The 12,219-nt window shown below is 55.3% G+C and overlaps 1 protein-coding gene across 2 annotated transcripts in view; it reads right to left on the minus strand.

The window, feature by feature from the left end:
• Window positions 1–932: 932 nt before the first annotated feature.
• Window positions 933–12,219, minus strand: part of tle2b (TLE family member 2, transcriptional corepressor b) — a 31,849-nt gene continuing 20,562 nt past the window's right edge. The window contains exons 6-20 of one of the 2 annotated variants that reach the window (XM_069185883.1): window positions 10,448–10,522; window positions 10,117–10,294; window positions 9,807–9,823; window positions 8,370–8,501; window positions 7,483–7,536; window positions 7,239–7,394; window positions 6,968–7,106; window positions 6,721–6,884; window positions 5,803–5,879; window positions 4,292–4,541; window positions 3,920–4,167; window positions 3,498–3,645; window positions 3,002–3,152; window positions 2,772–2,848; window positions 933–1,535 (exon numbers count right to left, since the gene is read on the minus strand). In XM_069185883.1, the coding sequence (XP_069041984.1) occupies window positions 1,428–1,535; window positions 2,772–2,848; window positions 3,002–3,152; window positions 3,498–3,645; window positions 3,920–4,167; window positions 4,292–4,541; window positions 5,803–5,879; window positions 6,721–6,884; window positions 6,968–7,106; window positions 7,239–7,394; window positions 7,483–7,536; window positions 8,370–8,501; window positions 9,807–9,823; window positions 10,117–10,294; window positions 10,448–10,522 (1,974 nt within the window). In that variant the 3' untranslated portion in view covers window positions 933–1,427. Of the gene's footprint in view, window positions 1,536–2,771; window positions 2,849–3,001; window positions 3,153–3,497; window positions 3,646–3,919; window positions 4,168–4,291; window positions 4,542–5,802; window positions 5,880–6,720; window positions 6,885–6,967; window positions 7,107–7,238; window positions 7,395–7,482; window positions 7,537–8,369; window positions 8,502–9,806; window positions 9,824–10,116; window positions 10,298–10,447; window positions 10,523–12,219 lie in introns of both variants that reach the window. The other variant, XM_069185882.1, reaches the window with a different exon arrangement.

Below are 12,219 nucleotides of genomic sequence, written 5' to 3' on the forward strand. Positions count from 1 at the left end.
CAGTTCAAAACCACAATTATCAGACTTTGCCTTTTAAAGGAAAAGCATCCAGACCTGTAATGGAAACAGCCTGGTTGGATCCGCTAGTCTGTCCTGCTTGTGTGGCCAATGCTGTTGTCCTGAGCCGTTCGCCTATACCTCCTTCGTGGCCGACCTGTGCATACATTTTCAGTGTTTCCGTTTGGGATTTGAAATGATGCAGGAGAAGCCTTAGTGGGATCACTGCGTGAGCGGCAGTAGGTGTGATCTCTGCCCCCTGGGGCTAGGGTGACTGCAGGGGGTGCTGGTTAGCTCACAGGGGTGGGAGGGCAGCCAGGCACCACAGCCCTCGGAGGGAATTGTTACTCATGGTGTCAGGCTGGGGGCAGTCTGGATGGGGGAGGGGGGTGTTGTCTTAGGTAGGGCTGTTGGGGAAAGGCGAGGGCTACCCTCTCCCGGCGGGTGTGGGGTTTTCTGTGCTAAGAGCCAGCAGGGCTGCTGTTCGGAAACAGTGGGTACATGATGTACTTGTGGAGAATCTGAGATGGGGTGGGGGGAGGGGCGGAGTAGCTTTAGTGGATGAAATGAGACCAATAAACTATTTTGTATGGCTTGTGTGGATGTTTTTTTAATTTCAATTAATTCTAACTTCTAATTAGTAAGCGGTGTGCGCTAGGCTCACTGGCCCTGCACTCTTTTGAGGAAGGTTGGTTCCATCATGACTAATTAGCTGTGCTTTAACCAGAACGTCTTCACAGATCATGTTCAGATCAAAGGTGTTTCTGCTTGTAGCTGTGATGCATTTTCTCAGCAAAAGGTGGGTTGATATTATTAGGATAGCAGTGATAATTGGTTAATAGTAATTAACAGTAGTAGTGATGGAAGATGTGTGAATTCATTATCTACAGTTCAAACGCAACACTTCATCAGCAATAAACGTACACACGTAGCTGTAAAAGAGCAACATAAATTTTATTTCCACTTTTAATTTTTGTACAACACATGGAAAAAAGTGAGAGGAAAGGACATGGTGCAATTGGAAAAGTTCCTTGGCTTTTGCAGAGGCCTAAATAAGAGCTTTTTCTATGGATTTAAACAACTCACAGGCAGGTACAACAGACAGGGATTAACGGAACAGGACTATCGTATTGATGAAAGACTGTAGCAGACGCTGCACTGACAGACCCCTGGGCTGGAGCCCTGTTTCTTCCAGCGCCCCTGGCAGAGCTCCCCGGATGCCTTCCTCATCCTCCCGGTCCTCCCCAGCTCCACACCTGAAGGGGCCCAGGCCTTGGTCACTCCTACTTCCTGAAGAGCTCAAGGTGGACTGACATCGCAGGGGCAGTGACCTGTGGAGGTGCCCATGTCCGACGGGGTGGGGGGTTGTATTCTGCCAGGAAGGGGGAGCTGGTGCCAGTGCAGGAGCCCGGACTGGGCCACGGCCTCCCTCAGTACACCACCTCGTACACCGTGGCCTTCTTGTCCCCGGAGCCGGTGACAATGAACTTGTCGTCGGGGGACACGTCACAGCTCAGGACCGAGGAGGACTCCTTGGACTGTGAGGGAGGAGAGCGAGAGGAAGAGGCTTTTTAAGACCACCTCTTCTGTCGCTGAAAACGCCATCCGTCCTGCTCTTCGGGAGCCCAGTGCTCAGGTTTACCTCTTGTACGGGTTCCACCCATAATGCAGAAAAGGCAAACGCACTCTTAACTCGGCCTGCAGCAGGTAAAATCCGGGATGGATCAGCCTGCTGCACATAGGAGTCTACACTGCGCCTCACTAAGGAATAAGGGGCTGGAGGCCAGTGAGTCATCCCTGCTTTTATCCTCCCTCCCTCCTTCACGCAGTCGATCAAATTTCTTAAAAGCCTCGTTGGGGGAGGCTGCTTCCTGCAGAGAGACGCCGGGCTCTGGCGGCTGCAAAAATAAGAGTGGCTCCTGCCACACATGAGCGCGCTCACGGACACATTAATTATCCCGCCAGCGCTGGTTTCCGCACAACACAGAAATCCCTGTTTGTGCACCAGCTGGGCCGCACCGCTGCGGCCCACCCGCCGGTAATCGGATCGCACGGTGCAATATTTATAGACATGCAAATACGACACAGGCCCAGCGAGGGAGTGTGGCGCACAAACGCGCAGATACTGGCCAGAAGAAATCATCACATCCCTGCAGCCACAGTCTTGTTAACCAGCTCACCAAGCTGAGAGCCTCCTGGGACACAGCTACTCTCGCTGGAGAAACAGCTGGCAGGCTGCTGGGGACCAGCTGGATTCTTTAAGAAGCGGGAAATTAGAGAGCTGGTGTGTGACTCCCCTGTTGTGCCCACAGTCGTCTGAGGTGGATAAGATCACTTAATCAGCCATATTTCTTCGTCATTTCACAGACCCCAGCTTGCTCTCCATGAGACACACAGACAGGGAGAGAAGATGGGTGTCAGATCACAGGGTCAGCCATTGCACAGCACCCCCTGGAGCAGTTGGGGTTAAGGGCCTTGCTCAGGGGCCCAACGGAGTAGGATTCCTCTGCTGGCCACGGGATTTGAACCGGCAACCTTCCAGCCACAGGCGCAGATCCTGAGCCACAGTGCTTTGTGGGGCTTTGTGGGGGGTGAATCCACAAAGAGTTTGATGGCTGAATGACCAGGGAAACTGTTGGAGTTACGGGCTGGTGGTGGGGTAACAGGTTGGGGGTAATAGTGACAAGATGAGGTGGGGTAACAGGTTGGGGGTGGGGTATCAGACTGGAGAGGGGGTAACGAGGCTTGGCAAAGCAGGAGACAGGCTGACTCACCTGAAAGATACTGGCTCCGTACGGAGTTCTCCAGGCGTTCAGTAGATTGTCTTTGCCTGTGCTCACAAACCACTTCCCTGAAAACACAGACGGCGCAGAGTCAGACACACAGACAGGGGCAGGCAGATAGACAGAGAGACCCAGGGAAGAGACAGATGCAGTTAGGCGGGTAGAGCGAGTGACAGGTACGCAGACAGCCAGTCAAACCAGGGCTCGGCGCGCGGACTCACCGCAGTAGGCGAACTTGAGCGAGAGCACGCAGCTCTCATGCAGGTGCAGCTGGTACTTGTCGGGCTTGGAGACGTGCAGCACCTCCACGTTGCTGCTCTCCATGCCCACAGCCAGCCACTCGCCAGTGGGACAGTAGCCCAGGGAGAAGATCTGGCACAGAGGGAGAGAGGTTAGCTGGCACACTGCAGGCAGACTGCCCTGCACACAGACTCTGCACACGGACACTGTCACACCAGGCAGGGAAGGCGCTGAAGTCGGGGCCTGAACCCTGAGCAGAGACACTCGGACACAAACACGCTGCCCGCCACCTTCGGGACCTGCCTGCTGCCCTGCAACCCCCCTCCTCTTCCTCCCACTGCTGACACACCAGATCCCCACAGAAACCGGAGCAGCACACAGATCCCACAGAGTCTCAAGTATCCTCCACAGCACAGCGCACGTCATTCCCAGCGGAGCCCCCTGTGTCCCAGGCGATCCCCAGCGGATCCCAGTCACCTGTGAGGTGAAGTCGTGCTGCTGCAGCTGTCGTCCCTCCCGCAGGTCCCAGCAGCGCACGGTGTTGTCCAGCCCTCCGGTCCACAGCTTGGTGCCGTCGTTGGAGATGTCGATACAGCTGGCCCCGTCCGTGTGGCCCTGGAACTGCCTGAGGGAGCCAGGGGCTCCTGTCAGCGCTCTGGACTGACCCCCACTGCCCATGACTCTGACCCCCCCATCACCGATCCCTTAAACCCCACCATACTGACACACTGACCCCTGACCCCGCTCTGTAACTGTGAAAGACCTGCTGGTCTGACACTGAGCTGTACTTTACAGCACTGCTGGTCCTGATCATGACCCTTACACCTCTGTCACTCTCCATTACAGACATATCCTCTCTCTCCCCGCCCCTCTTCCCACAGCCCCGCCCCTCTCCCTACCTGACCAGGGTCTGGTTCTGCAGGTCCCACACCACGATGTTGCCGTCGCTGCAGCAGGAGAAGCACACCTTGGCGTCGGGGCTGATGGCCAGGGCGTAGCAGGCGGGGGCCGAGGACGTCAGCTCCGCCTTGATGCGCGGGGTGGGCGTGGCCAGGTCCCAGATGGACAGCGTGCTGGCCTCCCCGCCCACGATCAAGGTCCGCCCATCGGGGAGGAGCTTGCAGGAGCGGATGTAGTTATCTCTGTTCTGATTGGACAAAACAGAGCAGCGTCAATACTGCTGGGAGGATTGTTAACTGTGTCAGCGAGTGTATTGCACAGCAACTGCACTCATGGCGAACAGATCGGCAGCGCCAGGGCGGCGGCCTCACCAGGCAGTCCAGCTGGGCCATGGGGCTCTTGCTGCCCGGCTGGCTGATGTCCCACACCTTGACGCAGCCCTTGCCGCCGGTGTAGACGTGGCGCGTGGAGGTGCTGATGGTGACGGCGCACACCACCTCGCCGTGGCTCAGCGTGTGGATCTGCCGGGCGTGGCGCGGGATGCCGGGGCCCAGCAGGGCGTCAGGGGGGAAGGGCACCGGCTGCATCTGCCCGTCTGCGCTCACGTGGAAGGAGTAGGCACTGCAGGGAGAGGCAGACAGGGGGCGCTAGAGAGTACAGGAGCAGCTTACAGACAGGCTCTCTGTACTTGATTCAGCTGTAGTAGAGACGCCTCAAATTCATCATGGACAAGCTACAAGGCGACCTGAGGACCTGACCATGACAGGGGTGAGAAAACTGAACCAGGTAACTGTGGACCGATGGGTCTGACTTCTGTGACGTGGAAAGGATTATAATAACTAAACCAGAGGATCATCTGTATGGCAACAGGATTGACATGTTTTGAACCAGTATGAAAGTATTAAAAAGCGAGGGAGTGTGGCGCACAAACACGCAGATACTGGCCAGAAGAAATCATCACATCCCTGCAGCCACAGTCTTGTTAACCAGCTCACCAAGCTGAGAGCCTCCTGGGACACAGCTACTCTCGCTGGAGAAACAGCTCAGACAGCAGGCAGGCTGCTGGGGACCAGCTGGATTCTTTAAGAAGCGGGAAATTAGAGAGCTGGTGTGTGACTCCAGTATGAAAGTATTAAAAATCCTCCAAGACCCTGAGAGAGTCAGCGTACGGGATCCCTTCAGAAAGAACAGTGAGACGCGAAGCAGGGGCACAGCTGGAAACGACTCGACAGCACCTTGAACACTAAGAACAGGAGGGCGCATCTTTACCCAAAGACTTGTGGGAATCTGGAACAAACTGTCCAGCCTTGATGATGATCTTTCTAGAAGCAGGTGAATCAGTTCCTGGGATCAATCAACTGCTCACAGGCAAACCAGCTAGTGTGGCTGTGAGGCTCCTTCTGTCCAGGAGGACAGGGCGAGATGCAGCCTCTCTCTCTCACATACCATACACCCTGGCTGCTCCACTGGAGATGGGCTCGGCCGGTTCTCATAAAGAACCTTTCTTATGTTCTTATGTGTGTTTAGTAACTATGTTCATCTGCACTTCTAGAGCAGAGCTTCTTAGCAAGGAAACCGCACTCTCGCACCAGGGACCTGCTATGAAAGGAATGGGATATGAAAATCATTGCAGTGCAACAGATCCAGCGTGACCTCTAAGAATTTCATTTCTAAACTTAATTTTCCCATTGAATCTAGGGCTCCTCACTGACAGCGACTTCTCAGCAAAAGGAGTTTGCAGGAGGAAAAGGTTAAGAACCATTATTATAGCTGACGCACTCAAAGTGATCCTGCAGGGGGCGCTGTAGCTACACGCAAAACAGAAACCTGTTCAGCTTTAACGGAGAATCGAAGATCAATACCCATGACTGAAATTACTCACGGTTTTCCCCCAGTCGCCCCGGGCAGTGCAGAGGACAGCCCTGGGGTCCTCAGATGAGAGCGGGATTCGTAGGCGACCTGTAGGGAGAGAGAGAGATGTACTGCAGCTTAGTCCTGTCTAAAAACCAACGCAGGTCACAGGGATTCCAGACTTGTGATCTCATTTTGAATTGCTGAGCTTAAATAACTTAGATGTGCCCATTTTAAATGATATTCAATCAATCTGTCATTAAAATTCCTTGGCACAATCCACACAGGAGCCCTGCGCCTGCTCAATCCTGAGCACAACAGTTGCCCGATGAGTTTCCCTGCAGCTCCTGTGCGAAGAGAGAGACAATACACACTAGCCGAATATTTGACCAAGATAAGAAACAGCAAAAAGAAACAGACCCTGGCGAAGTACAGGCTCAGTGATCAGACCTGGCTGCCCAGAGAGGACAGACTGTGCTCCCACTGCCAGCGGGGAGAAATAGAGACAGAGGTGCACTTCCTACTGCACTGTGACAGATACTCTGGGATTAGAGAAAAACTCTTCCCTAAATCCAGAAATCTAATCCCAGAGTTCCCACACCTGCCAGAATCACAACAGGTCCCAATCCTACTGGGAGAGGGAGGAGGGAACTCAGTTGAACTGGCAGCCCAGTATGTGATCTCCTGTCACAGCCTGAGGAACAGTGAGCCTGTCTCCCAGTAATGCTCCATCTGTCTACAGTATATGTAAATATTTTATGATATGTCTTTGTTGTAAATATGTCTGTAGATTTTTTTTGTTTCATGTAAATTGTATTCTTATTCCATTGGTCATGCCAGTAAAGCACCTGAATTGAAATGGAATTGAATTGAGACAGACCCCTCTCCTGCACCCGGTCTTCTCCTCTGCTCCCCTCCTCTCACACAGCAGTGGTCAGTCCACACTTACCATGGGGCTGCGGACGTAGGCGCTGGCCGAGGTGCTGATCTGGGGGGACAGGTGCAGCCCCCCGTAGCCCCCTGGACTGGACAGCTCCCCGTTCAGCCCCGCGTGGGACACCACGCCGAAATGGGCCGGGTACGAGCTGGGGAGGGCCAGCGGGCTGCGCAGGGCTGCGGGGAGAGGGAGGAGGAGGTGAGCTGATGAAGAAGGCGGCTCTGGAGTCACAGAGCTGCGGACAGGCGCGGGGGCTCACCCAGGGCGTCGGCGGCGGAGGGGGGCTTGGCGGCGAGGCGCAGGCTGGCGGCGGAGCTGGGGCCCGGCCCCGGGGTCAGCGCGTCGCGGTGGGGGGAGGGGCTCGCTGACTTGGAGGAGGGGGAGCAAGGCTTGTCCACCTGGGGGAGACAGCGAAACAATGCGTTGCTCTTCTGAGCCACTGCGGGCGTGCAAGACTGCCCTGAGGAACAGCAGCTCCAGCGCCACCATAATCCAGCTGTGCACTGCACCCCCCCGGGCGTCTCCAGTACCAGTGCGGGCTCCTTGCTCTTGGCCAGCGGGGGGCTGGGCTGGGGGGAGGCCGGGGGGCTGGGGGTCCCGGGTAGCTCCTTCCTCAGGGCGGGTGGGCGGTCCAGCCCGTTACCATGAGGGGAGGGAGTCCTGCTGCCGGGTGGGGAGACGGGCTCCTGGGCAGAGAGAACAACCACAGGGGTAAAACATCACGGCAGCGATATCGGGGCGCCCCGCCCACCCCAGCGCCGCCCTGCTGCCTACCTCATTGGACACGTCCACCACCAGATTGTCCTCGCTCTTGTCTCCGTCACTGTCCTGCAGGAGAGGGCAGGGGGAGGTCAGAACCCCGCTCTGCGTCTGGGTCTGCTCCTGCAGCACCCCATCCCTCCCCAGGACCCCCACCTGCGCGCCCCCCCTCCTCGCTGCCCTGTCTCCAGCCCCTCACACGTTCACACACAGCAAGAGCCCACATCCCTCTTCCATCCCTCTGCTTCCCATGTCTCTCTCAGTCGTGATATTCTGCTGCCCCCTTCCCCGATCTCCCTCTCCCTCTTCCCACCCTCTCCTGGCCTCCAGCTGTGCGGGCTGGCTTGCGGACAGGGAGCAGAGGGACGATGCCACTCTGTTGCCATGACATCGGGGGTAAATGAGACTGGCCTTTCATGTGACAGCATCCCCAGCAGCACCAGGTTTCCTGACTAATTTTAGCCCCACTACACCCACACAACTTTCAAAACACATGGACAGCCCTGGAAAGACCTGTGACTGTCAGTGTGCTGGACTCCACAGGGACTAGAAGAGTCCAGAGCCCTGTGACTGGGCCGTGTCAGTGTCCTGGACTCCACAGGGACTAGAAGAGTCCAGAGCCCTGTGACTGGGCCGTGTCGGTGTCCTGGACTCCACAGGGACTAGAAGAGTCCAGAGCCCTGTGACTGGGCCGTGTCAGTGTCCTGGACTCCACAGGGACTAGAAGAGTCCAGAGCCCTGTGACTGGGCTGTGTCGGTGTCCTGGACTCCACAGGGACTAGAAGAGTCCAGAGCCCTGTGACTGGGCCGTGTGTCAGTGTCCTGGACTCCACAGGGACTAGAAGAGTCCAGAGTAGATTCTGTCTATATTAGTATAGTCCGTCCTCCCCATCTAGACTTACATAGTGCTGGAGGGAGTCTTTGTCGTCACAGCGCCTCCTCTTGGTCTCACCTCCGCCTGCAGGTCCGTACTCTCCTGAGGGACCCCCCCGCTCCTCACCATGCTGGCTGTCCGTTGATGACACCGACTTGCTCTGTACCCCAAAGCACAGCCGTCAAGACACCCCACAACACAGTCATATACGTGCACTGACAGACTTGGCCAGAATCCTGATTCCACCTCCTCTCCCAGACTAACTCCCAGCGTTCCAGCTCTGACAGAGCCCTCCTCTCCCAGACTAACTCCCAGCGTTCCGGCTCTGACAGAGCCCTCCTCTCCCAGACTAACTCCCAGCGTTCCGGCTCTGACAGAGCCCTCCTCTCCCAGACTAACTCCCAGCGTTCCGGCTCTGACAGAGCCCTCCTCTCCCAGACTAACTCCCAGCGTTCCGGCTCTGACAGAGCCCTCCTCTCCCAGACTAACTCCCAGCGTTCCGGCTCGGACAGAGCCCTCCTCTCCCAGACTAACTCCCAGCGTTCCGGCTCGGACAGAGAACCCAAAACAGATGAAACAACTAATCCTCCCCATTGCTCAGTGCGATGGCTGCACACAGCTGGCGGGACTGAAGAGGAAGCCTGTAACAGCTCCTCTTTCGTTCCTGTGGGAGTCTGGAACAAGCTGCTCCGTCGTGTTACTGGAACCGATACCCTGGCTCTCTCAAGAAACAGCTGAATGAGTCCCTGGGATCAATTAGTGACTGATAACCAAATGATCTAGATGTGTTGACTTCCTCTGTCTTTACTTCTTCTTCAATTTCGCTCCACCTCCCCTCTCTAACCCTCTCTTCCTCTCTCAGTCCCATCCTCCTCTCCCTCACTCTAACTCTCTCCTCCCCTCCCTCACTCTAACCCTCTCCTCTGTCTCTCCTCCTCTCCCTCACTCTAACTCTCTCCCCCCTCTCCTCTTCTCACCCCCTCTCTCCTCCTCTCCCAGTCTCTAACCCTCTCCTCTCTCCCGCTTTCACCTCTCACCCCCTCTCCTCCTCTCTCACCCCCCTCCTCCCCTCCCTCTCCCTCACTCTAACCCTCTCCTCTCTCCCAGTCTCTCCTCTCACCCGCTGTGTCTAACCCTCTCCTCTCTCCCCCTCTCTCCTATCACCCCCTCCTCCTCTCTCTCTCTCCCCCCAGCCCTGCCCTGAGCTCTCCGCAGTGACTCACTGCAGCTGGCCGACTCTGTGGGCTGTTGGCACTCCAGCCCAGCCCGAATCGCCCTGGGGATTGTGAGGCAGAGCACACGCTCCCTCAGGGCTCCGTACTCAGCTACCCGGGTACACTTCGACAACAGCAAGCAGAATCGCAAGAGCAGAACCGCGCAGCCCCCCAAGACCCTGACTGCCCCTCCACTGGAGACTCCGCGCCTCTCTACTGTCCCCCCAGACTCGGCAGGAGACGGGACTCACCCTGCTGGGGGCTCCCTCTGGCACAGACGGATGGGCAGGAGACGGGGAGAAGGGAGAAGGACAAAACAGGGTCAATAACTCATGAAACAATAAGGGCAATCAAACAATTCTAAAAGAAAAATGGGCGATTTGTATCTGATCTCCTGAACGTCATGGTGCTCGGGGGAGTGGGTACGAAGGATAGCAGCTCTTTCCAGTTATGGAGATTTGGAGTCATGTTTGGCTCTTGGGCTCTTGGCACAGGGGCCCGGCCAGGACTGTCCCGGAATCCTGCGCCCCCTGACCCATCGGGCTCGGCCACAGCCCTCACCTCTCAGGTGCTCCGAGTCAAGGTGGTTGCGGTCGTCCTTGGCGGCCAGGTGAGCGGACACACCCAGGGCCCCGGACAGGGCCAGCAGCCCCGAGCCCACCCCCAGCGACGCCAGTCCCGAGGGGTGAGGGGTCAGGGGGATGCCGGGGGCGTGGTGAGACAGGTGCTGGAGCTGCTGCTGCTGCAACACAAGGAGGAGATGAGGAGGGAGACACCAGGGAGACACCACAATAACACCTGCACTGGCTGTTACTCTGAAGGGTGCAGGAATCGCCTGCACTCTACGGCTGGCACTGTGCACAAAGAAGGGAGCCCCACAGTTCCCACTCACCCCAATGATGGCATTGAGCTCAGCCATGGTCACCTGCTTGGCCCTCTCCACTGCCTGGACCACCTGCTGCTGGTGCTGCAGAGAGAGGCAGCTGTGAGCACTGCACACACACACCTGAGGTCTCTGTACATATACACACACAGCAGGGGACTACATAGACTGTACTTATACTCCATATACACAACACCTGGGAACTGTACATATACACACCCGGAGACTCCATATACACAATACCTGGGAACTGTACATATACACACCTGAAATCTCCATATACACAACACCTAGGAACTGTACATACAGTATACATACCTGGAGACTCCATATACACATCACCTGGGAACTGTACATATACACACACAGCAGGGGACTATATAGACTGTACTTATACTCCATATACACAACACCTGGGAACTGTACATATACACACCTGGAGACTCCATATACACAACACCTGGGAACTGTACATATACACACCCGGAGACTCCATATTTCAACACAGATGGGGACAGTATATATACTGATGGAAAAAAGAAACGCAACACTTCCTCCTCCACACTCTGGCCCTCCCTTCTGCGTGGAACAGGCTGAAGAGTGACTCATCAGTGAGGAGGACCTGATGCCACTGCTGACGAGTCCATCGCAGCCTCTGTCTGGTCCAGGCCAGTCAGGTGTGAGTCTAGGAGGTGTGAGCAGAGGGCCTCTGACAGGTCGCCTTGCTCCAAGGCCGGCAGCATGGAGCCTCACTGTCCTGTCACTGATGTGGGCATTGTGTCTGCCAGCAGGTTCGGCAGCAGTACGGGTGACAGATCTGAAACGATCTCTCAGATGGACCAGTCTGATGTGTCGGTCCTGCTCTGGTGTGCTCACTCGAGGGCGACTGGATCTTCTCTGCAGTCGGGACACAGTGGAGTGGCTCACTCCATAGTGTCTGGCAACGCTGGCACATGACAGGCCTGCCTGCAGCATGCCAATGGCCCTCTCCCTTGCTTCTGGTGACATTCGAGGCACAGAAAACTGACGAAGTGTGGCCCTTTTCTTGCAGTCACCTAAGCTTTGAATTAAGGCCTTTTTAAAGGTGACCTGATCAGGCATTGTTCCACCTGGATCTCGTTGGGTAAAAGTGCACCTTACGAGCTTCCGTGTGATTGGCAAGCTGCAATGCCTCACTGCACAAGCTGTATTGCTGGTCAGAGGGTTTAAAACAAATTGATAACTTTATAATACTATAACTATAGTATTCTCATTCCAGAAAATGTAACGTTTCTTTTTCCCATCAGTATATATGCAGATACCTGGGGGACATACCTGTTAACTATATATACACCTGTGGACTGAATATATATACACACCTAGGGACTGTATATATACACACACATTGGGGGACTGTTTATATACAGAAACACGCATGGGGACAGTATATATACACACACAAATCTGGGGACTGTATATATACAGAAACACACATGGGGACGGTATATATACACACACGTCAGAACTGTATATATATACACACACATCTGGGGACGGTATATATACAGAAACACACATGGGGACGGTATATATATACACACCTCAGGACTGTATATATACACACACACATCTGGGGACTGAATATAGACAGAAACACACATGGGGACAGTATATATACACACAACGCAGAACTGTATATATATACACACACATCCGGGAACTGTATATATATATACACACGGCAACTGGATATACACATACACATAAGTGGGAACTTTGTATATATACACAAACATACCAGG

This window comes from Lepisosteus oculatus, chromosome 29 (assembly GCF_040954835.1).
Source record: "Lepisosteus oculatus isolate fLepOcu1 chromosome 29, fLepOcu1.hap2, whole genome shotgun sequence".
Lineage (NCBI taxonomy): Eukaryota > Metazoa > Chordata > Actinopteri > Semionotiformes > Lepisosteidae > Lepisosteus > Lepisosteus oculatus.